Raw genomic sequence first — 26,467 nt, 5'->3', positions numbered from 1 at the left:
TCTAGAGACTCCTGATCCCACCACATAAGCCAAAAATGCTCCCAGAGGTACTTCAGGCAAAGGCTGCATGGATGGGCCAGGCCACTGTAGTGGAACAAAAAATAAAAAATAAAATAATAATAATAATAATAATAAAATGCAGAGATTAAAAAAAAAAAACTGCCCAGATGTGGCAAGGAAGACCAGACAAACACCAGTAAGCTGGTTTATAGAGACACTGCCCATCAATAGATACCTCCCATCTATACTAGCTTTGGGCCTGCCCCCCAGGAACCAAAGCAAGAAAGCAAATTAAGTTAGCATTCCTTAGCTGGATGGTGGTGGTGAAAACCTTTAATGCCAACACGCAGGAGGCAGAGGCAGCCAGAGAGAATTCCAGGACAGTCACAGCTACACAGAGAAACCCTTGGGGGTGGGGGCATTAGCATCCCTTAGCCTAAATAAATGACTGCTTTGCTAGAGAAATCAGGCAGCCTCTCTCAGTAAAGTCCCCTGTCAGGAAGTGCCTGCTGGCTGATGGCTTGCTTAGTGGCAATATAGTAAGAGAAATATGTAGACCTTTATATGCAGCATTTTCAGTTCTTCAGGCACCAAAATTCATTCTCTCTCTCTCTCTCTCTCTCTCTCTCTCTCTCTCTGTTTTCTGATAATGTCTCACATAGCACAGACTAGCCTCCAACTCACTATATAATTGAGACTAGCCTTGAACTCCTGATCCTTTTGCCTCTACTTCCTAGATACTGGGATTATAGGCAGCTAACATGCCTGTCTCAGAAGTGAATTTTGGGGACTTTGAACTAGTAATGGCTGAAACTGATTTTAAATTAATAAATTGCCATGGCTCCAATCTTCTGAGCCTTTTTTCACGCTGAGTTCTGTGCAAAGTTTCTCCTGCATCATCTCAGACAATCCTCACAGCACCACAACCAGCCCTCCAAGCAGAGATTCCTGTCCCTTGTCCTTCCTAGATAAGGAAGCTGAAGTTCAAAGAAGTGATGGAGCTGTCTGTGTGCAGAGCTCCTAACACATCATGCTCCCCTCCTTGGTGTTTCCGGTCTCACAGCCGAAGTCAGGAGAGGATGGGGGACACAGCTCATCCTACAGTCACTTCTGAGAACAGACCAAGAGCTAAAGGGAAGCCAGTAGGAAGAAGCCAGTTATACAGCCCTCTCAATAGCCCTGACACAAGCATTGGCACTAGATGCTGGCTTGTGAAGGACTTTGCCAGGTCCTCTGAAGCCAGGTGATGGGGGCACCTTTGAACCACCACAAGTGCTCTCCTTAGGAGCTTGGTGTGGCCCAAGGAGATGAGAGCAGATTGTGGAGTCAGACAAGCTCTGCCTGAATCCCACTCCACTGCTTGCCAGCTGTGTGATTCTAGGAGAACTGTCCCCTCTCTCTGAGCAACATTTGCTCAACTATAAAATGGAGTGACGGCAGGAAGATAATACTGGCATCCAAGTTGCTGAGTTTGCTATCTACCCATTTCACAGAGCTGGCAAGTACATGGTAGCTCTTACATTATAGATGGGAACTAACTACACAGAAAGCCACATCTGAGGGAAACTGACCAGATTAAAAAAGTGCTGTGCAGGGGCTGGAGAGATAACTCATCGGTTAAGAGCACTGGCTGTTCTTCCAGGAGTCCCAGGTTCAATTCCCAGCAACCACATGATGTCTCACAACTGTCTAACTCCAGTTCCATGAAATTCGACACCCTCACACAGACATACATCCAGGCAAAACACCAATGCACATCAAATAAAAATGCCTAGCCTCCCAAACATGCCAACTAGAGTCCCTTGGGGATAAATCATAATTGTGCTGCTGATCAAGAACATCAAACCAGACACACTTTTTCCAAAGACATCCTCAGTGTAACTTCTGGTCTTGCCCAAAAGGTGGTCCAAGCACCTCCAGGTGAGAACAGGGGTCCCCAGGGCTCCAAAGGCATCCTCCTCGCAACCTGTACTTGTGTGTGACTCAAAACTGCTGAGCTGACCAAAAAAGCCAGTGCTGCCAGGCACAGTCAGGCCACACAGAGGAGGGGGACAAATAAGCAGTGGATCATCATACTTACTTTAACTTGATGGCTAAAGGGATTGTGTAGAAGAAGACATTGATCTGAAACACGCAGACAAAAAAGAGGCTGAAGTGCTCAAACATCTCTGCAAAGAAGTACCAGAAAAGACCGATGTTTGGAGTGAGATCTGGAACAGAAAGTCTGCAATTAAGAAAACACAGGGGAGAAAAGAGCAGAGTTACAAATGGTTGGCTTTGCTCTGCTTTTAGCTCACTACTGGGTGACCAAGGGTGCTATCATTCCTCTAAAGGTGTAAAGAACTCGCTAGATATCTAGACAACAGATAATTTACAAAAGACAGGGCTGAAGATGCAAACAATAGAAGCTATAATACATACTAATTAAGGACTGGGGATACAGCTCAGTTGATAGAGTGCTTGCCTAGCATGCACAAGTCCTTGGGTTCAATCCCCAGGACTACATTAAGCACAAATGTAAAAGCAGGAGATCAGAAGTTTAAAATAATTCTTGGCTGAATACTGAGTTCAAGGTCAGAATGGGCTACACGAGGGGAAAAAAATAAAACCAAAAACAAGCAAACAAAAACCAGCTACGCTAAAGGAATCTAAAATTAAAAAGGGATCCATCCTAGAAATCAAGAGAGCAGCCCCTCTTTTCCACATTAGGCCAGTTTACAATCAGGAGCTACCCAGTACAGTAAGAGGAAATGGACTTAAGTACACAAAATCTATTTTGGGCATTTGAAAGACCTGCCCAGAGGAACAAGCTCTCTGAACCTGCTGTTCCTCCCAACTCTTGCTCCACAGCCCCATAGCAGGAGCCAGAAAATAGCATGCCCGAACCTGCAACCAAGTTTTCTAAGGGCCCCAGAACCCATCAGCATGTTGTGTGAAAATCCGTAGGGCTACAAGACTCATTTAAAAATTGTGAGTTTATCTGGAAGACTTTTTTCTAGTTAAATCATACAAGAATAGGCTGCTGTACCGGCTCTTCTAAACACGCATGCTGCCTGAGTATATTCTCACACACAAGCAAATATTTGCAATTTTGTTGTTATTTGCTTGTTTTTCCTAGTGCTGAGGATGGAACTCAGGACTTCTAGAATGCAGGAAAGGCACTCTTGCTACTAGACTACATCCTGAGCTCTGTTTCTGTGTGTCTGTGTGTCTGTGTGCGCGCGCACACGCGTGCGTGCGTGCGTGCGTGCGTGCGTGCATGTGCGCGTGCGTGCATGCGCGCGTCTGTGTACATGGTGTTTTGAAACAAGGTCCATGTAATACAGCCCAGGCTGCAATTGAACTTAATATATAGCCAAAGATTACATTCAATCCTGATCCTCCTGCTCCACTTCCCAACTCCTAGGATTACAGGTGCATGCCATCATGCTTGCCTAGATTAAGTCTGTGTCTTCTGACACAGACATTTCTGACACAATGACATTTCCTTTTTTGAATAACGAGAAATAGAACAGAATTTTTGGCACACTGGAAAGAAAGCCAGGAAAATCTATTCACCAGGCATCACAGATGCCTATCCAAGGCAAAACACAAAGAACTCAAAGTGACTAAGCTATTATGCTCAGAACTGACCACAGGGAAACAGTCCAGGGCTGCAGACAAGAGTTCTTCCACTCCTGAGTCCATTCCCAATGTGACATCCTTATCTGCTACCTCCTGGGCTACCTCACACCTGCATAATCAGATGCCCCAGGGGCAGGACCGCAGTCCAGGCATCAGAAGCTCTCAGATATCCTAAATTATGAGGATCCCTGCTGTCAAGCTGCCTGCATAGTTTTCTCCCCCTGACTCTACCATGAGCTTGAAAACCAAATTAGCTTCCGGAAATTCTGAGTGAAGTCTATACTTACATGAAACCGTAGACTGCAGGGATGAAGTCCCAGGAGCTGAGAAGGAAGAAGGAGAGGCAGACTATTACCCCTAGGCTTCCTGCGTACATCATGGCATACTCCCAAGAGAAGATCCAGAAGGCTTTGCTCTTCACTTTCACAGGGATGTACTGCCGCTAGGAGAAAGGCCGGAACAGGACATTTAGGGATACCAAGGACAGCTTATTCATAAAGATCCCTCCTATAAAATCAAGCCATGGCACACAATTTTCTTTTCTTTTCTTTTCTTTTCTTTTCTTTTCTTTTCTTTTCTTTTCTTTTCTTTTCTTTTCTTTTCTTTTGAGACAGGGTTGCTCTGTATAGACCAGGCCATCTTGGAACTTTGCAGACCAGGCTGGCCTTGAACTCAGAGACTTGCCTGCCTCTGTCTCCTGAGTGCCGGGATTAAAGGCATGTGCTGATACCGCCTAATGATGATTCTTTTCTTAAACCACAAAGCATTTTGAAAAAAGTATTAATAATGTATCCTCTTCCAGGACAGCTGGGCGACACAAAGAAGCCCTGTCTTGAAAAAGCAAAAAAAAAAGCATCCTCTGCCTGAGAGCTACTAAAACTATTCCAGCATTTGTCCTGAAGACTTGTACACAAAATACCCATGAGAAGACACTCTCTGCACCAGGAGGAGAGCATGAACTTCAGAGCAACAGGACAATGGCAGATGACATATAAACTGCACTTATATTTCAACATAGCTAAATCTCAAACGTAAGGTTAAAGCAGAAAATTGCCATGTGATCAACAGAAAATGAAAACATTTATGCTTTCTTGAAATTACATCTAACAATATTATGTGTTACTTATATATATGTAGGAATTTAAGCATCAAAGTTTATATCCTTATAGAAGGATATACACTGACTGGCAAGATGACTTGATAACTAAGAGTATTTCCCACCAAGCCTGGACTAAATTGAAGATCTACAAGGTGGAAGAGAGAATCAAGTCCTGACAGTTTTCCTCTGACCACTTCACATGAACTGTAGCATGTATATGCCATCACACACACACACACACAAATAAAATTTTAAATGTAATTTTTCAAAAAATAAAAAGAAATCGGGAGGTGATGGCACACACCTTTAATCCCAGCACTCGGGAGGCAGAGGCAGGCAGATCTCTGAGTTCAAGGCCAGCCTGGTCTATAGAATTTCAGGACAGCCAGGACTATACAGAGAAACCCTGTCTCAAAAACAAACAAACCAACCAAAAAATAAATAAACAAATAAAAAGGATATACACTGAAGTCCTAATAGCTTCACAAAGTAGAAAGAAAAAAAAAAAAAAAACACAGTACATTATAAATTACATTCTAAGCTGGGCAGTGGTATTACAGGCCTTTAATCCCAGCACTTACCTGGGAGGCAGAGGTAGGCAGATCTCTATGAGGCCAGCCTGGTCTACAGAGCGAGTTCCAGACAGCCAAAGCTATACACAGAGAAACCCTGTCTCGAAAACCAAAACAAAACAAAATGAATTCTATTTCTTTAATGTGTGTGGTGGGGCTTTCATGTGCCGTGGTGTGTCTGTGGAATTCAGAGGACAATTTATTGGACTTGTCTCTGGTTTTGCACTACGTAGGTCCCAGAGAACAAACTCAGATTGTTGAGCCTGGCAGCAGGTGCCCTTACCCAGCAAGCCATCTCACTAGTTCTACCTACAATGTTCAATAAATATGTTCAAACCAAATATTAGTCTGACATGGTGGCACATTCCCTTAATCCCAACACTCGGGAGATCCCTGTGAATTTAAGCCAGGGTGGTTTACAGATTGGGTTTCAAGCCAGCCATAGTTACATGTCGAGACCTTGTCCCCATTCTCCCCATAAATAGCAGATATAAAACAAAATGGTAAAAAAAAAAAAAAGTTGTTGTTTGTTTGTTTTCACTTTGGGCCGCTGTTTAAAAATGACTGATGGGGGATGTTAAATTAATATTTCTCTGCCTTTCACATGAAAGAGAAGCTATAAATCAAAGGACAAAGAAGGTATGTCCAGTGGCTCATGCCTGTAGTCTCGGTGCTACTGAGGTTGAGGTAAGAAGATTCCAAGAGTTCAAGACCAGCCTGGGTCACGCAGTGAGACCCTGTCTCAAAAAATAAGTAAAATATTAGGGGGTAAAATCCTGAAGGGAATTAGGCTTGTATAATCTCAAATTATCTTTCTAAAGGCACTAACTCCAAGAAGAACACAGGGAGCCCAAGCCTGACAACTGAAGTTTGACCGCTAAGACCCACGTGGGAGGAGAAAACTGTCCTCAGACCTCTACATGTGCTCTGTGTCACAAATGCACATAAGGACATCACGGAATCTGTGGTAAGGGTACTACACCTGCACGTGTAAGAGCACACCTAAATAAGAAGGAATGTATGCAAAAGCACCACTGAATTTCACAATCAGACTGCTTGGAAGAAGCTTAACACAAAAAAGAGTTGTACTTCCCCTGTCTCAAGTTCTGGCATAGAACTGAGCATGGTGTGGGCTCATACCCATTCATCCCAATACTTGGAAGGCTGAGACAGGGGATTGTTGAGTGTTCAAAGCCTGAGTGGGCTAGAGAGTTCCAGGTCAGCTTAGGCTAGAGTGAGACCCTTTCTCAAAAAATAAAATAAGATAAAAAGTAAAACTATTTACAGATCGCAAAACTATAATTACTTTTAAAATCCAGAATAGGTATCATTATTGTAGTTCCCTTTTATTTTTATTTTTTTTACTTTTATTGTTTATTCCCTTTTTATAAAATATTATTTTCTGTGCAGTGTTCTGCCTGCATGTATGTATGCATACCATGTGCATGTCTGGTGCTTGGCAAGTTGTTAGACCCTCTAGAACTAATTATGGATGGCTGTGAGCCACCATATGGATGCTGGGAACCAAACCTGCCTCTCTCTCAAGGGCTAGGATTTCAGGTGTGCGCCATCATCTCCATCTTCCATTACGGCGTTTTCATATATGTCACTGTTCTTTGTTCTAACTTAGATCTCCACTGCCCTTTCCTGTGTTCCCTGTCCAACTATTTCCCCCAGATAATTCTCCCTTCCATTGTCATATCTATGTATTCTGTTATCTGTGTAAGAGTTCAAAACTGTCACAAAAACAAACAAAAGGAGCTGGAGAGATGGCTCAGAGGTTAAGAGCACTGTCTGCTCTTCAAAAGGTGCTCAGTTCAATTCCCAGCAACCACATGGTGGCTCACAACCATCTATAATGAGATCTGGTGCCCTCTTCTGGTGTGCAGGCATACATGCTGACAGAGCACTGTATACAGAATAAACAAAAATAAACTAAAAGTAAAGTAGGAAAGAACCTGCTCCACCCCAGGGTTCTTTTCTAAGCTTACATCTAGCTATACAGCTCTATTCTTCTTATGTTCATATTTTTTCCCTTAAATGTGCTGTCACTAAGCCACCTGTCATTATCTAAATTAGTGAAATTCAGTTCTTTAGTCTCTCTAGCACTTCTGGGGTTTTTGTTTTTTGAGGGGGGGGAGGTAGAGTTTGAGACAGAGTTCAATGTGTATCCCTGGCTGACATACAAGTTGTGCTGTAGACCAGGCTGGCCTCAAACTTAGAAATCTGCCTATCTCTGCCCCCCAAGTGCTGGGATTAAAGGCGTACAACACCACTGCTCGGCCTCCCTAGCACTTTGCAAGCAAGCGTTCAACAGGCAAATATGACTCGCAATTATGGTACTTTGTGACTGCTGTATTTTGATTACTGTATATTCTCTGACTGATATATTTTGTGTGCGTGTGGTTGTTGAATTGACCAGGTGGGTACAGAACATCCCCATCATCACAAAAAGTTCTACTGGGGCTGAAGAGATGGTTCAGTGGTTAAAAGCACTGGCTGATCTTCCAGGAGACCTGGGTTCAAGTCCCAGCACTCACACGGTGACTCCTAAATGTCTATAACTCCAGTTCCAGGAATCTGATACCCTTTTCTGGCCTTCATGAACACAGCAGGCATGTGGTGCACAGATACATAAGGAGGCAAAACACCCAGACACAGAAAATAAAAGTAAATGTTAACAAAAAAAAAAATTAAATGGTCTTTGAAAAAGAATGATGTTTCATAAAGTAGATATAGGAGTAAATGCCCACAGTCCTCCCTCCTGGAAGGTGGAGGTAGGAGGCAGAAAATAAGCAACAACTAAGTTTCTGTTTGGACCTTATTCTTAGTGACTTATTTAATTCAATGTGTTACTGTTGACATTTGAATGGCAAATGTTTTTTTCCTTACCAAACTTGTATTTATAAATTGTGAATCAAATTCCAGGTACAATTTTATTTTAAAGATAAGTTCCATGGGGAACACAGCCATAAAATGATAAAGCGAGGAAGAATATTTACTGAGTCTATTTATAAAAACTGAAGTTGCATTTAATCTTTCAGGACTGCTCCTGTTACATAGCACAGCATAAGTGAAATTCTTTTCTTTTTTAGGCTCACTCTGTATCCATAGCTGCCTTCTCTATGTAGCCCAGGATGGCTTTTCCGTGTAGTCCAGGCTGGCTTCAAACTTGTGTCAATACTTCTGTCTCAGCATTTTTTTTCATTGTGTTTGAATAGCCTTTCTTTTTAGAAAATTTATTTTATTTTTAATTATATGCACATATGTATGTCGATGTGGGGGTGTTCATATGCAAGTGGAGGTACCCACAGAAGCCAGAGGAGTTTAATCCCTCTGGAGCTAGAGATACAGACAACTGTAAGCCACCAATATGGGTGGTGGGATTCAGGAACTCTGCAAGAGCAGTACATTCCCTTAACTACTGAGCCATCTCTCAGCACCTGAAACACAGTTTTGATTTTTGCTTGTTTCTTTTCAGACAGGATCTCATGTAGCCCAGGCTGGCCCCCAACTCTTGAGGATGACCCTGAACTCATGATCCTCCCACCAAGTATTAAAATTATAGATGTGTGCCACTATACTAGGCTGAGGTCTTGTTATCGATCTGGCTGGCCACAAAATTACAGCAATACTCTTGAATTAGCCTCTCAAGTGTTGAGATTATAGGAATGAACCACTAGGCCTTGCACAATGAAATTCCTTTGCTGCAGCTGCTGGTGGTGGTAGTGGTGATGGTGCTGTGTGTATGTGTTAAGCCAGAGGGCAACCTTGGATGTCATTCAAGGACATTTATTTATTTATTTATTTGTTTATTTATTTATGTGTGAGGGGCAGGTGGTTAGAGGACAACTATCAGGAGTTGGTTCCCTCCTACCGCATGGGGGCCAGGTATCAACTCAGATCATCTGGCTTCTCCTTTACCAGCTGAGCCATCTTCATGGCCCTTGTTTTGTTGTTGATTTTTGAGACAAGGTCTCATGTAACCCAGGCTGGCCTTAAACTCACTATGTAGCCGAGAATGACCTGACACTTCAGGTCCTCTTGCCTCCACCTCCCCAGTCCTGGGATTATAGACATGCTCCATCATACCTGACTGTTTATGCAGCATTAGGAATGAAACGAAGTCCAAGCAATCTACCAACTGTGCTCCATCCTTAGTCCCCAGCCCCAATAATTCTTCTCCTACTAAATCCATCTGTGGTCAATGGGAGACACTTTAGGTTGAATCTTGAGTCCTTTTGGGGTGACTTCAGTAGCTGCTGGTGACTTGTTATCTGGTATCACAACATTCTATGATCACCCTGTGCTGGAATCAACCATTTCTCTAAGAGGCTAATTTCTTTTAATGGGTAAATTACACCAGTAGTGGAATTTTTGGTTTCTTTAAAAACTCAGTCATGTTACATAGCAGGTTTTTGTTTTAATCCCAAGTGTAGGATATGGGACTGCCTTAGTTTATCCACAGCTGATAATTGCTTCATGTGGCACATGGTCTTTGCCAGCTGCTAACAGCATTGCGCGACTCAGAGAGGGCCGTGGTCTTTGCCAGCTGCAGATAGTAGAATTCTGAGGACTCTGGGAAGGTATAAATACAAGAGCCCCAAGAAGATCTTAGGGAACACAGACAGAGGAGGAGGAAGGCTGCTTGTTCGTTTCACTGCTGCCATTTGCCAGATGGTTCGATATCCTGGGAGACCTGTAGATACCCTGACAACTGAGATTGGTATTTTCCCAAAGAACCTGACAACCCTAACCAGCCTGAACTAGCCAAAAAAGGTCTACATTCCCTTCCCCTTCTAACTTTCTTTCTCTCCTACCTAGTGTGGGGGAGTTGGGAGGGAGGTAGAGGCTTTAGGAACCCCAAAATAAAACAGTTTTAAAACAGCACCTACAGGCATCTCGAGATCACATGGGCAGTAAGGACATTCACTGGGTCATCACTGTTCCTAGACTTTTTAGTGAGCACATGCATACACAAACAAAAACGTGTCAAATACCTACAGGGACAGACAGGCAATAGTGTGACAGAGATGAAGCATGGACTATGGTGGAGTTAAGAGGGTATGCTTTATGTGACAGATTCACATAAATATAAGGCTTCATATAAAGGCTTTACCTTCTATCAGTAAAGGGTTTGCCTTGCAAATATAAGGACCTGAGTTTGATTCCCAAAACTTATGCAAATCAATGCTGGGAGTGGTGTATATGCTTGTAATCCCAGCACTGGGGAGGTGGACACAGGAGCATTTCATGGATTCACTGGCTAATCAGCCTAGCCTATTTGGTGAGTTCTAAGCCAGTGACAGATCCTGTCTCAAAACAAACAAACAAACACAATAAATGTGACAGTGCCTGATGAACAATTCACATGGTGCACATGAACTTGCACACAGACACATATATACACATATATAAGAAGCCAGAAATAGAAATTTCTATTATTATTATTTACCATTTATTCACTGTGTATCTCAGTTGTATTCCCCTCCCTCATCTCCTTCTATTCCCGCCCTACTTCCCTCTCCCCTAGTCCACTGATAGGGGAGGTCCTCCTCCCCTACGGTCTGACCTCAACCTATCAGGTCCCATCGGGACTGCCTTGGAACCTCTTCCTCTGTGAGCTGGCTAGGTCACCCCACCAGGAAGAAGTGTTCAAGGAGCAGGCAACTGAGTTCATGTCAGAGACTGTCTCTTCTCCCCTTACTAGGAAACCCACATGGAGACTGAGCTGTCTATGGGCTACATCTGAGCAGGTGGTCTAGGTCCTCTCTATGCAAGGTCTTTAGCTGATGCACCAGTCTCTGCATTAACCCCTGGGCCCAGCTTTTTTGGCTTTGTTGGTCTCCTTGTGGGGCTGTTGTCTCCTCTGGGTCCTTCTATCCTGCCTCCTCTTCCATCAGATGCTCTGTGGTTGGCCAAACTTTGGCTGTGAGTCTCTGCATCTGCTTCAATCCCCTGCTGGGTGGAGTCTTTTAGAGGACATCTGTGGTAGGCTCCCATCCTGTTCCTTCTTTTCTACCACTTCCAGTGTCTATCCTGTTTTCCCTTCTGAATGAGAATTAAGCATTTTTCTCTAGGGTCCTCCTTGTTGTTTAGTTTCTTTAGGTCTGTAGATTTTAGTATGTTTAGCCTATTTTACAGGTCTAGTATCCACTTATAAGTGAGTATATACCATGTGTGTCTTTCTGCTTCTGGGTTACCTCACTCAGGATGATCTTTTCTAGTTCCAATGGAAATTCTTAATGTAAATTTTGAAAATGACAACTTTTTAAATATATTTGTGTGGTATGTGTATGCATGCTTACATCTTGGGGGAGGGGGATCACCTCTGTGCCTGGGGCAGCCAGAGGTGACACTAAAAATCTATCACCCTTCACCTTATATATGACATTCAGGCAGGATCTTTACCTCAGCCCAAGCTCAACTTGGCCAATCTAGCTAGGCAGCTTGTTGCAGAGACTCTCTTCCCCTGTGTCCCAGGTGCTGGGACACGTGGTCTGCTGTGCCCACCCTGAATTTATATGTGTTCTAAGGCTCCAAATTTAAGTCTGCAGAGCCTTGTACATGTTAGGCTAGTGTTTCATCACTGAACTTTAACTCAATTTATTTCTGTCTCCCCAATGCTCTAAAATACTTCCACAGAAACCATTTTCTTCAAGATATGAAAAGGGGAAAAGCCAGTTACCAGAATCAAGTCTTTAAAAGGAGCTGGAACCAAACAATATTCAAACTCCTGGAATCTTAAAACGAAAACCCGGAGAGCCAGGCATGTTGGTCCATGCCCATGATCCCAGCCCTCAGGTCATGAAGACAAGGAGCCTGGCAGCAAACTTCCAGTAGATCGGCCAAACTGGGGAATTGCGGCTTCAAATGAGATACCCTGTCCTAACATGTGCCGTGGGAAGTGACCAATGAGATCATCCAGTACCATCCTCTGGCTTGGACAGACAGACACATCCATGGGCACGTGCCCCTACATACACACTCACCTCCCCCCCACATAAACACAAATATGTGCACATATATACATGAAAAATATTTCATTTTTAAATTAATTTTAAATTTGCATTTCCCACTACTTATGTGTGTGTGTGTGCCTCTGTGACTGTGCACACATGAGTACAGTAGACAACTTTGGTGTTGTTCTTTAGGTATTGCTCACCTTTCTTTGTTTTGGAGACTGGTTCTCTCACTGGCCTGGAGCATAACAAAGGGCTGGAGGAGCTAATCAGTGAGGCAGAGGGATCAGGAGTACAAGTCTTCCTCAGAACATTAGATTATAAATGGGTGTTCAAGACCCACCCTCTACTGCCTATTTATAAAAAGAAGAAAGCTAACAGCCCGATGCCTCATCCCTGGAACATCCCGGAAGCAAAACACACAACACAAAGCTGTTTCTGTTTCTGGAAATGGAGCAGGGCGTAAAAACTCTAAATAAAAGGCCCTTCCTGAAGAAGGTCTGGGAAAGATGCAAAGGCAAATTGTCAGGAAAATGCTGATGGGATTGACTCCTTTGTGAGGCATCACAAAATGACCTATCCTAAGTCACAGAAAAATATGGAAATCACAGGCTTAAATTCTTCAATTCAAAGACAAGAGGTCAGATTGTATTAAAGAAAAAAACCTGAACAGCGCCTACAAAAGAGCCTGGTGTCTGTTACTGTCATTGAAAGAGAACTGGGTCTCAAATCACTCATGGGGGTCCAAGGCTTTAAGAATTCCAAGCAAAATAATCACTTCAGCAGTACATATATTAAAACTGAAATGATACAGACGATTAGCATGTCCCCAATGCAAGGATGACACGAAAATTCGTACTGCATTCTATATTTTTAGTATTCTTCGAAGTCCAAAAACAACATGTAGGAGATGTTTTTAGCGATTTACTTATTATTTTCTGTGCATTGGTTTTTGCCTGCATGCATGTCTTCTCCAATCCCCTGAAACTGAAGTTACAGACAGTGGTGAGCTGCCATGTGGATGCTGGGAATTGAACCCGGGTCCTCTAAAGAGGAACCAGGGCTTGCAACCATTGAGCCATCTCTCCAGCCTCTATGGAGAAGACTTTAATCTCAAAGGAAAAAAAAAAAGTTCCAAGCAAAAAGGAGGAAAGGGGAAAGGATGAAAAAACTTCCTGGACTGTGTCAGGAGGCCTTATAACTCCCACCCCAATCTCCCTCTCCAGAATCATAGCCTCAAGATTTTTATCTGTCCTGCCCCCTCTTTATGTTTGCTTTGTTTTTCTGCTATGCAGCCCATGCTAGCTTGGACCTCTGTCTTTTTTTTTTTTTTTTAATAATTATTTATTTTTATTTGTATATTTGGTGTTTGGTCTACATTTATGTCTGTGTGAGGGAGTCAGGTCCACTGGAACAGAGTTACAGACAGTTGTGAGCTGCCATGTGGGTGCTGGGAATTGAACCTGGGTCCTATGGAAGTGCAACCAATGCTCTTAACCACTGAGCCATCTCACCAGCCCCATAGCCTAGACCTCTTTCTGTAATCAGGCTGGCCCCAAACTCATGACAATCTCCCTGCCTCACTGCTGGAGTTACAAATATGCATCACCATGAAAGGCACAAGCTCAGGTTCTCAGTCATATGCTCGCATCTTGTTTTTCACCGTGGAATCCGGTGCTGGGCATACCAGGGCTCTCCATTTTAGTCTGCCTGCTATCAGATCATAACACTGTAATGTGGAAACTAGGCTCCAAGCCAAGGTCACAGGAAGAGCAGAGTTGGGGGAGGGACCAGATGGGCTCAAACTATCATTTTCATCAGTGACTCACCAGGGAGACAGCTGCAGCATCCCTGCTCTTGATCCTGTGTCTCAGGAGAGAACAAAATATTCGTTGCCTTTGGTTCTGATGAGACCCTAGCTTATCCACTTTGCAGACTCTAGAAACTCTACCAGCAGAAGGTAGGTGGGTTTACCATGCCAAAACAGGAAGTACAAACTAACTTCACAGTTCCTTCCCCTCCTCACTCCTTCTTTTACCAGCTGATGACTATGTCCTTTCCATGACCACATCACTGCCATGTGAAATATTAAGTAACTATATCTATTGATCTCTCATTAGGCTGTTCTAGATACACAATGTGCATTAGCCCTTTCAACAGGTATTACTACCCCATTTAAAAAATTATTAGTATAGTCAGCTGTGGTAGCATAGGCCTGTAGTCCTAGCACTCAGGGAAGCAGAGACAGTTGGAGCTCTGTGAGTTCAAGGCCAGCCTGGTCTACAAAGCAATACAGGACAGTCAAGGCTACACAGAGAAACCATGTCTCAAAAAAACAAAATAAATACATCATCATTATTATTATTTGTGTACACGCATACGCGTGTGCGTGACACATAAGCACGGCATGCCCATGTGTTGGTGTGAGTGTGGAAGCCAGCAGTGAGGTCTCTTCTACTGAGGGCGCAGGGGATCTGACTCAGGCTGTCAGGCCTGTGCGGCAACGCTTTACGGGCTGATCCATCTCGATGTCCTACTATCCTGTTTTGTGACTGAGGAAACAGAAGAAAGCCAGACAAAGACTGTCCCAACCAAGATGTTAAAACAATTTCCTAGTCCCTTTTTTCCTATTCTAAAAATTTTCAAGTATCTAAAAAAGTTGAAATTTATTAACTAGTTTATTTATTTTTGTGTTTCATTTTATACCTAGTTTGAATATTAATACCTTATTTGGGTTCAGGTTTTCTTCCCCCACCCCCCCACCCCTGTTAATGCAAGCCAGTAATACTAGTTACTGAGAAGGCCTGCCTTAAATAGTGAGTACAAAGCCAGCTGAGGCAACTTAGTAGATGGTATTTCAAATTTTTGAAAAGGTAAGAAGAGGGTTGAGGATCTGGTTTAGTGGCAAAGTACTTGACTGGCATGGGTATGGCCCTATGTGCAATTCTCAGTACAAAAACAAGAAAAAAAATCTACTAGATATATATTACTAATAAAGAGGAATAATTTAATCTTTTACCACCATGTACACCAATATGATTCTCTACCACCAAGTTGCTTAGCACGATGACACATGCGCCTTGGCAGGAGTGGAGATGTTAAGTGCCAGTAAACCAGACTCCCCTGGATTTGAATCCCAGCGCTGCCAACTACACACCTTCGGCAAACATTTCTCTTCCCAGAATAGATTTGGATCCATTTGGTCCTGCATGTAGTGCCTAACTTTTGATTTGATGAGTGCTCCTTTTGATGGGGTAGGGACAGCATTAGGGATCAAACCCAGAGCCTTTTGTGAATGCAGACTCTTGTGCTGTACTGCCAACCTACATCCTAAGCTTGAGGTGAACGTTCTTCATAAACTGAAAAAAAAGAGATGGTTGGAAACTCCTAAGTCGGAATGCTTGCGCTCACAGCTCAGTGTTGCCATTTGATGGCTTAGGAGAGTGACTGAGCTTCCCCAAATTCCAGTTTTAATTCATGTGTTTAAGTGAAATCTATTTCATTATCTTTGGCTAACAATATAACCTACCCCATGAAGTGTTTTAAGATTGAAATGCGATGGTGTCTGCAGAGGGCTCCATGTGGGCTGTTCTCCACGCAACAGCCCTTGGTATTCTTCAGTTACTGGAATCTGTAGTGACCACTCATGACATTCTTGCCATTGCAAAGTGGCCTGGGTTCCAAAGTAGGGCAGAGGTCAGCCAGGTGCAATGGTGTAAGGCAGATTGGTATGTCATGGTTCAAAAAAGGATACTATCTACCAGCACTTTCATTAGTGTGAAATCAACAGCTTATTGAAAATAGCAGACACAGTTTAAATTTTGCCATTTTCTTTAATCATTGTAAGAATCTTGCAAGGCAAGTGCTCTAATTAAGATTAAAAACCATAAACAAGCTCAAAGAGGTCTATGTAAATTAGGTGAAACAAAGAAAATGCAGTGTTTAATAGATCCAAAGTCCTTTTTTTTTTTTTTAGTTATTGTTGTTTTTTAGTTTTTCGAGACAGGGTTTCTCTGTGTAGCTCTGGCTGTCCTGGAACTTGGCTCTATAGACCAGGCTGGCCTTGAACTCACAAAAATCTGCCTAACTCTGCCCGTGCAGGGATTAAAGTAAGTGCTGGGATTAAAGGTGTGTATACCGCCCAGATAACTACAAATATTCTAAGTGAACTGTCCCTACACACTTGCAATGACAGACACAATTAAAACTCAGTGACCATTAAGCCTCCTTTGTTTCATATTAGTCTTTGTCTTTTCAAATAGAAGGGAAAGATCTTCAGTTCAAGGCCCAATCCCAGCAACATTTAAAAAAATCTGTTTGGTTTTGGTTTTGTGGTGCTAGGGATTAAACCAGGACCTCATGTGTGCTGGGCAAGCACTAACCACTGAGCTACACCCGTAGCTTGACATGCTGTTGGTGGCCCATACCTCCCGCCTCTGTACCACCCACCTCCTGCTGAAAAGGGACCAGGCCATATACTAACTATCACTTGGGCCCTGGCACCAGCAAGTGCTTACCTGGAGGAGATAAAGAAGTCCAGGGGCAAACAAGGTGATTGGGTACAGAGACTGGTATGTTGCTAAGGCAAGAAAAATAGCACTGAGGAAAACACTGCCTGTGAAAAGAAACAAAGGTGTGGAATATAACCCAACCTTGTCAATCAGGATTTCACTCAACAAGCCCATATCAACACGAAACTACTAACTGCTCAATTACCTGCCAAGTGCTTCCTGATATGCAAGATGCTATGCAAACTCAAACAGAACCAAAGCACTTGGCTTAGTTCCCATGAAAGGAAACCACGGAAGTCAAAATCAACCACCTTTAGCAACCTGCAATGCCATGGACACGTCCCTGAAGGATTTTCCAGAGCCAGAGAGGTTTTTATAAAACCTCAACCCGAAGAGTTACAAACAGATAACATCTATTAATGTCCATGTCTAACGCACCAAGTTACCAAACCTGCAATTCATGATATTCCGAGCTATGAAATCTAGTCCTCTGGATTTCATAACAGCTCATCACTCTGTAGCACCTCTATCTTGAAGCCATGTGGTTTTTCTTTTTCTAAATAAAAGCATATTGTTGATGTTTCTGATTGTTTGGTTGATTTCACCCTGCAGCCTAAGCTGGCATCAACCTTGCAGCAATCTTGTCCAAGTCCTCCAAGCCCTTGCATCCAGCTAAGAGTACACTGTTCCATTGGTAATGAGTCTATCCTCTACACAAGCTGACTGCCATGAAATCATTACGCAGGTAAAGAAAGACTCTGTGATGATGAGAAGACACTTGCAGTGCCTTGAGAAATGAAATTTTAAGGGAGAAAGCTTATGCCTGCAGGCTCAGCTTCTCTTTTAAAAACTTTCAAAAATTAACATGTTTTATTTGTGTTCTAGGAAAGGCATTGATTTTTCATTTTGCTAAAACAACAGCTATTTCCTTTCAGATGTTTTAAGACAACGAGTTACCTTTAAACCAAGGCTGGAGTCAATACAGGTTTCAAAGTGACCTAGAAATCAGCTGAAAATAATGGTTCAAAGCCCATGTCTCCTAATGACTTTGGCTTATAAAACAGTAACATGTTTCCTCTGGTGAGTGTGAGATCAATTCTTTACAAAAAACAACAGGAATCATCTCAATGCTGTTTCACAGAAAGATGAACTCCTCACTCCACTCAATCCAAGAAGTTTACATCTTTCCCAACGTAGCTCCAGGAACACACAGAGATGAGCAGTTAGGTCTTTCACTCATTAACATACTCTGTTTAGTCTCTTTACTTGATGGCAATCTCACCATACCTTCAAGCAGTCTATATACTTGAAACACCATGAGAGGGAAAAAAAGGCCTGGAACATGTGTGAAATGATAGGGGGAAAAAGAGCTTAACGAAGGTGGGAACTACAGTAAGGAAATGCATGTAATTAAAAAAGAAAAAAAAAACTGGGAAGGAAGAGGAACAAGCTAGAGGAGACACAGGATATGGGCGAGGAGAATAAATGAGAATGAAATATAATGACACATATGTATGAAATGCCAGGATGAAACCATTTATTTCATATGTTAATCTTAAAAAAGGACTTTAAAAAAAAAACAAGGAAGAAGACAAAAAGAACACTGAACATTCTATTCTTCACACTAAAAATAATCCTGACGGACAGAAGACAGTAAGTAGGAAGAGGGTAGAGGAAGGAGGAGGTTGGATGTGAACGACAAAGAACAGAATTACTGGAGCAATACTGACCCACTGTACTGATGGGTGACAGACAAGGCGTTCTGGACTTCAGGTACTTGCTAAAACAACTGAGCAAAGACGGGAACAGGCCTAGCCAACTCCTGACACCAAGAGAGGCTTCCTCCCACCCACTGAGCTATAGACTCTGCAATCATAACCAAGTCACCCTGAGCCAGGGATGCACCACCTGTGAGAAAGGTATGTTGTTATAGCTCAAAGCAAAGTAGGCTCAGGATTCCTTGACCTTGCCAAAAAAATATGAATAACAATTTATGGGAAATTGGCTTACAGTGGGGAAATGCTATAGAGAGTTGTTGTTTTTTTTTTCACATGCTTTTCTACATATTTGGTAGTTGGAGAGAAGAAAGACCCATGTATGTGTTGTCAGAGTGGGGAGCCTAAAACACATGACCTTCACCTCACTCTCTGCCCCAGGAGACATCAGAGAGAGAAATAAACACAGTTACCTCCTGCCCTAATTGACTAAGATCAATAATTGCTTGTCTGGAACAGCTGTCTATAAGACCCAAGAGAGAAAAGAAAGGTTAATAGAGGAGTAGAATGAGCCTAGAAATGTCTTAGAAAATGTGCTCTGGGGATCAAGAAAAAGCAGTCTGCCTTCTTTTTAAATAATTAATTACCTACTTAATTGATTTGGCCCTGGATGTCCTGAGCTCACTATGTACACCAGGCTGGCCTTGAACTCATAGCAATCTGTCTTCCTCTGCCTCCTGAGTGCTAAGATTACAGGTATCTGCCACCATGTCCAGTCCTTGAATAGTATCTTAAATAATTTTAATTGTTTTATTAGTACTAAGGATTACAACCCAGAACCTTGCTGGGCAAGTGCTCTACCACTGAGCTACATCCCCAGGGCCTGCATGGACATCTCAGGAAAGAAGTGGCATCAAAGTCCAGCTGAATACTGCAGCTCCACATCCCCCCTTACACCAGTCCCCAAGCCTACAGGTCCACCTCTGAAGTGTGGGTCAGTTCTTGCTCCCATCTGTCACCAGGGTTCAGCAGTCTCTTTCTACTTGGCCCCTCCTTCACAGAAGCACCAAAAGCCTCTTCTGTGTGACTTATCTACAAAGACTTAGCCAGGTGTGGCAGTGCACACCTATAACATCATCACTCCAGAGGCAAGGTAGGAGCATACGTAGCCGAAGGCCATCTTTGGCTTAGCTGAAACTACCCTGGGCTACCTGAGACCCTGTCTCAAAAATCAAAAACAGTCTTTTCCCATTACTGCCATGTCATGTGGCAGCAGAGGCTCAAATGCATTCAGGATGGGACTTCATCCATAACCCACTGCCATGGCCGAACAAGGCATGGCTGCTGGGATTGTTCGTCCTGCTTTACAAGGAGAGGTACTGAGAAACACTGTCATCCAAATGGCCTACCATGTGCATTTCTCAAAGCTGCCAAAGACTTAGACATGTGCCCAGCCCATCTTTGTGCGCTTGCATCCATTTGTGAAAGTCTATGTATGTCAGGTTGGAGGAGGCCGTTTGTGCTAAGCACCACATCTAACTAATTAAATTTGATGACAGCAAGAAACTAGGAAAATGGGTGGGCCTCTGCAGAGTTGATCGAGAGGGAAAACCCCATGAAGTATTTGGTTGCAAAGACTATACCAACAAATTTCAAGGTAAGAATGCCATTAGAGTTCCTCAAATGCAAGAAATAAATAAAGTTGGCTCATTAAGGAAAAAAAAAAAAAAAAAAAAGCCAGACTGATGGCATACACCTTTAATCCCAGCACTTGGGAGGTTGTGGCAGGCAAATCCCTGTGAGTTCAAGAGTTCAAGGCCAGCCTGGAGAAGAGGGGCAGACAGACCAAACTGACTTGAAAGTCCCATCTCAATCGAATTCAGTTCAGACTCCAAGAGTAAGCAAGATCCCCACTCTCTGTCTCATCTCTCTTGCTTGACCCCTTACCACTGGCACACATACCCTGCGTTCCACTTACACCACCCATTCCATAGGTTCTGAAAACAGCAGGCTCTTCTATTCCTGTGTCTGTGCTCAGGCTATTCTTTCTGACTGAGCCCTTTTCCTGTCACCCTTCAGTGGCCTGTGGAACCCAAGCAGAGTTAACAAAAGTAGTTACAGCTAACACGTACTGCTCACTTACTAGGTGACATGCATTTTGTAATGTCTATCTCAGGAATGTGCCAGACTCAAAGAGGCCTTCGGGGAAACATCACAACAGTCTTGGGAAAGAACTCCTTTCAGCTCACTTTCTTGTGACACATTTATTGTGATAAAATCACATATTCTACTCATTTCACAGGTGTAGAAACAAAGGCACTGAAGTAAGGTTAAGCACAGAGCCTAAGGTTGCCCAATTGTCCCCAGTCCATCCTTTTAACTCTTGTTAAGGAGTCTTATCTGGGGGGCTAGGGAAATGGCTCAGAGGTTAAGAATGCTGGCTGTTCTTCCAAAGGTTCTGAGTTCAATCTCCAGCAACCACAGGGTGGCTCACAGCCATCTATAGTGAGATCTGGTGCCTTCTTTTGATGTGCAGGCACACATGCAGGCAGAACGCTGTATAAATAATAAATAAGTAAATCTTAAAACAAACAAACAAACAAAAAAAGGAGACTTATTTGCTGTCTTCTAGTAATGCCAGTTTGCCCTTTCTGCCCTGTCTTGGAATTTCTCAGGGGCAATAAGGCTTTTGTAATTCTGAATCACTTTCACTTTTTGTAGCACACACAATGAATACATAACTGATTAGATGAATAAACATCACATAATACACAGATCCTTTTTAAAATCAAGCACATAGCTGAATGTGTGGCCGACGCCATTAGTATCAGCACTTGGGAGGCAGAGTCCGAGGCCAGCCTGATCTACAGAGTGAGTTCCAGGACAGCCAGGGCTACACAGAAAAACCTTGTCTCAAAAAAACAAAACAAAACAAAACAAAACCCACATACATACACAATAAGGCAAACCAATGTCCTTGAGGAAGAAGCCACAAAGCATTTACAGAGGGCAATGTAACATGAGGAAGGCGTAACACAAATCCACTTTAGAATGGAAAAATCCTGCAGATGAGCAACCGAGAACACAAAATGACAGTCGGCTGGTGTTGGTGCTTTCTAGGACAATGACCAGGTGGCTGGGCGAGAGGGATGGGCTACTGCAGCCAGTGGCTTGGTGTCTGGAGTCAGATGATAAGACAGGCATGGAGGTACTTGGAGGTACAAATATTTAGAAAGAGCTGATAAATTTTAAGGATATCTATAAAAGGTAAAAAGAATGAAGCCGGTATCTAGTTAGAATGATATGTGGTTGGCACAGAGGCAGGGAAGATTAAAAAAAAAGGAAAAGGTGGCCAAATATTTCAGACAAACTGTGCAATAAGCACACACTGCCAGAGTTTGCTGTGTCAAACATATGCTCAGTGTCAGGGAGATGGGTGACTCAGTTCATGTCCTCATGGAGCTCCCAGTAAACAAAACAAAATATAAGAAAGTAAGTGGAAGCAGGCCACGCCCATCAGGGGAAGCTGGCACTGACGCTGAGTTTGGAACAGTGGATGTTGACTAACACAGCATGGCAAAATGGGCAGCCTGGAAGGAGTAACTAGGAGACCAGGCAATGTGAGGAAGGCCTATACTACCAGGAAAGGGAAATGGAGGCTAGAGAGTCCAGGAGTTCAAAGTCAGCCTCACTACATAATGAGTTTAAGTTAGCCCAGACTACTTGAGGTTCTCTATCAAGACAAAACAAACAAAGAAAACAAAAAAGGAAAAGCAAGAGCCTTGGTATAAAGATAAATGAAGCTTTACAAAACAATGAGCACAAGTACCCAGATTAATGGCAAAATGTTACCAGCATCCACAAGAGAAAACTCACTCCCTTTTTTCTTTTTGAGACAGGGTCTTGGATAGCTTAGACTAGCCTTGGGCTTGCAATGTAGTTGAGGATGATCTTGAACTTCTGATCTTCTTGTCTCTACTTTCCAGGTGCTGGGTCCACAGGCCTAGCCCTACCACCTTTAGTCTATGAATTGCTAGAGATTACGTTAGCTAGGCAAGCACTCTATCAACCGTGCTACACTCCAAGGCCAGTTTTTATATATTTTTGTGTGTACACCTGATATACTTCAATAAAAAAGTTTCAATCTACCATCTAAAGTCACAAAAAGCAGGCAAAGGTCAGAAAATGATGGGTTTAGTTCCAAAAATAATTCAAAACAACTATCGTCAGGTCTGCAACTGAAATAATGCCTAACCAGGAAGTACTGTGACAAGAAGACATGAGTTTTACCCCCAAATGATACAACTTACTAGTATTTGCTGGTGCAGCCCACATAAGCAAATCTTCACTTTGGCCTCATCACAGATATTAGGATAAGTTAGCTAGGTGGATATGAGGACTGACTGCTGTATCAGGGAACAACATTACCCAATCAAACTCTGAATGATTTTCAACACTCTGCATGAGGGTGGGAGCCAAAACAAGTCTCTGCAAGAAGGTGCCTCTAGGGATTACACCTTCCTGAGGGCCCCGGGTGGGCGGCACAGCAGCATGACAGAGCAGGAAAGAGACGCAGGAATGAGGCAAACAGGGGACTGGCTCAGGACACGGACTTAGCAAGGGACACACAGAGTCAGAGACTGGGTTGCAGACAGTGACTTGTCCTGGGGCAAGCAGGCAGTGGGACAGACTGGAACACTGGCCAAACTCTCCGAGGTCCCACAGGACTATCCGAAAAGGAAATTGCACCAGCATCTGAGGCAACAGGAGGCAGGGGAGCAGCTCAGGGCAGAGCCCATGTGCTCACATCCCAGCTGTGCTCCTTTAGTAGAGAATGTTGTCTCCAAGCAGGCTAGCCATTCCAGGGACAAAACAACTCTGTCCTGTCAGCGAGCACCCACTCTGTTCCACACAGGACTATGAGCATGCCATAAATCACAGGCCTTTCCATAACTATTACCATCCTCATCTCACAAATCAGGAAATGGATATGAGCCCAGACACTCTCACTCCAGACCCCTCTGTATCACTGCACCACCATCTTGATCTTAGCCTATATCTGAAACATAATAAACAGAGGCCAGTGGGAGGCTTCCTCTCAAGAAGCCAAAGAGTAAATAAAGGTGAATTACACTAGCTTTAGTTTTACTGTTTATGCGATGTAAATATGAAATGTAGAAGCAGGGCTTGAGGAATGTACGACTGATCCTGTTTTACTGAATAAACTATTACTAGGCATTACTAATATACTTGAAGAGTCTAAGTGGTTTAGAGAAATTCAGCTAAGAGAGAATTCTTCAAATATTTCAATAGATTAGGAACACTGTGATAGTCTCTATTTATAGGAGACAGAAATGGAAAACAAACGTCCAGCAACCGGGAGGAGCCAGGGTTCAGAACAATGGAGAGAAATGGAGAGGTAGGTAGGGTGAAGACTTGATTTTTGTTTGGTATACTTAAATTTCTCTTACTTCTAACAAGTGCTTGAACTACTTCTAATTTTTAAAATTAAAATGAAAAGTACAAAGAAAATGACAAGTGTGTGTTTTAGTTTAGAAAGTACACCAGCACACAAAATTTCTGCAGTGCTGGGAATCGAGCCCAGGGATCTGTGCATGATAGGCAAGTGATCTACCGAGTGAGCTATATCCCCAACACTTTATATTACTATAGGATAGGCCCTCAAAAGTAGAATAAGGAAGCCAGGGAAGGTGATGCGTGCCTTTAATTACAACACTCAGGAAGCAGAGGCAGGCAGATCTCTGTGAGTTCAAGGCCAGCCTGGTTTACACAGTGAGTTCCAGGACATTGTCTCAAAAACAAAAAGCTAATAAATTTTTAAAAATAAACATTTTTAAAATATTTATTTGTTCATTATTTATATGTATGTATGTATGTATGCGCATTTTGCCTGTAAGCACATATGTGTACCACATATGTGATTGGTGCCCTTGGAGGTCAGAAAAGGGTGTTGGAAACCTTGAAACTCCGTGAACCACAACCTTGAAAGTTACCATGTGGGTGCTGGGAATTGAACCCAGGTCCTCTGTAAAAGCAACACATGGTCTTAATCACTGAGCCATCTCTCCAGACCCCCAAAATACAAACATTTTAAGACTACTGATAAATGGCCTCCCAAAAGGGTCATACAAATTTATTAAGCCAATTTGCAATGTTCGTAAAGTATTAAACAAAATTGGTGTATAACACTGTAAAAATGGCTATGAATTTATTCAACAGACATTGAGGCACTTAATAAAAAAGCCTCTCAGTGGAACCAAAAACTATAGCTCTAAGATTTTCCTGGAACCTTTTTTCCAGTTTAAAAAAAAGTTATTTGTGTATGTCCACGAGGGGATATGGAAGCCATAGGAGAACTCGTGAGAGCTGTATCTTTCCTTCCATCGCGTGGGTCCTGGGAATCAAATTCAGATTGTCAACTTCGTGGTAGGCTCCTCCACCTGGTGAGCCAACTGGCCAGCTCTTTCTACAGTTTGTTTGTTTTGAAAACAGGCTCTCATGCAACCCAGACTGGCCTCAGACTTCTCACGACATAGGTGAGGATGACCTTGAAGTCCTGACTCTCATGTGTCCACCTCCCAAACCTGGGATTACAGGCATGCGCTACTATAGCTGGCATTACTTTTAAATTTTTGAGACAGGGACTAAGTTAGCTGACGGGCCCTCTGATGCACCATGTAAGCAAAGGCAGGCCTTGAACTTGAGACCCTACTGCCTTTTAAGTGGATCTTTTGGTTTTCCCCAAGACAGGGTTGTTCTGTGTAGCCGTGGCTGTCCTGAACTCAAATTGTAGACTAGGCTGTCCTCAAAATCACAGCAATCCACCTGCCTCTGCCTTAAGTGACATATCAATAATAATAACAACGACAGTCATCATAATAATACACAAAAGTGACATTTTCAGTGCTGGTCATGATGATACTTACCTGTATTCCCAGCTACTTAAGAGGCTGAGCAAGAAGCATCCCTTGAACCCAAAAACTTAAGGCTAACCTGAACAACCTCACAAGACCCCTAATAAGGCTAAAAAATTAGAAGGGTAAATTTCCAAAAGCAAGTGCTCTGGTGGGGTGCAGCATATACCCCTTCTTTTGGTGACCACCGTGTGTCTTGTTAAGGGGCTGCCCATCTGAGCTTAGCCTCTAGAGATAGAGACTGAGGCAGAGAATATTCAGACAGTAAAAATTCTTTATTGGTAAGAACTGTTTCTTGCAAAATGGCCACAACCTTCATAACGAGACAATTCAGGTTATACAACATTGGTATTTTTTTCAGTACTGGAGATTGGCGCTGGGGTCTTTATCCATGCTATACGAACACTCTATCACTAGGCTACATCCCAGGCTATAATTATTATAAATAACCGAATAAATAAAACTAAAATCTTAAAGAAAGAACATCATAAGCAATCTAAAAGAAACAATGTCTTATGAAAAGCTGAGTCATTCTATGTGCCATCCTGTAATACATTTATGTACATTTATGTACACTGTATATAAATGGTTCCATGATACCTGATTTACATGACTATTTCTTGACCCTGCAGATGATTAAGCAATAGTGTTTGAAAATAAGAATTCTTATATTATAGGAATATATTATAAAAATATAAATTTAGCAACAAATTTAAGAAATCATGAGGTAGTAGCACATTGATTCCATTTTTAGAATTGATTGTAAAAAAAAACTGGTTGTGAATGAAAGAAATGAATAAACTTGATAAAGCTAATTTGGTATTATTTAAGCAGCTAAATATTAGGAATAACCTAAATACCAAAAAGCAGAAACAGATTAAAGAATTTCTAAGCTGGGCATGGTGGCTAAAACGCATCTACAATACCAGCACTCGGGAAGCTAAGGTACTCAGAATCAAGTTTGGGCTACGTTGTGAATTTGAAGTCTATCTGGGTTAAATACCAAAACCTTTTCTCAAAAAGGAGGAGTGAAAAGGGGTGACTAAAGA

The 26,467-nt window shown here is 42.6% G+C and overlaps 1 protein-coding gene and 1 pseudogene across 4 annotated transcripts in view; one reads left to right on the top strand and one right to left on the bottom strand.

Annotated features, from left to right (window-relative positions):
- Positions 1-26,467, bottom strand: part of Pigu (phosphatidylinositol glycan anchor biosynthesis class U) — an 82,768-nt gene that overhangs the window by 23,168 nt on the left and 33,133 nt on the right. For all 4 annotated transcript variants that reach the window (XM_021640511.2, XM_060383005.1, XM_060383006.1 and 1 more), the window contains 3 exons: positions 16,775-16,872; positions 3,912-4,066; positions 2,081-2,224 (listed from right to left, as the gene is read on the bottom strand). In XM_021640511.2, the coding sequence (XP_021496186.1) occupies positions 2,081-2,224; positions 3,912-4,066; positions 16,775-16,872 (397 nt within the window). The remainder of the gene's footprint in view (positions 1-2,080; positions 2,225-3,911; positions 4,067-16,774; positions 16,873-26,467) is intronic.
- Positions 13,032-13,132, top strand: LOC132653920 (U6 spliceosomal RNA; annotated as a pseudogene).

Source organism: Meriones unguiculatus, chromosome 4 (genome assembly GCF_030254825.1).
Source record: "Meriones unguiculatus strain TT.TT164.6M chromosome 4, Bangor_MerUng_6.1, whole genome shotgun sequence".
Taxonomy (NCBI): domain Eukaryota; kingdom Metazoa; phylum Chordata; class Mammalia; order Rodentia; family Muridae; genus Meriones; species Meriones unguiculatus.
The sequence above is the reverse complement of the archived record's forward strand: the minus strand, read 5'-3'. Positions and strand labels throughout refer to the sequence as shown.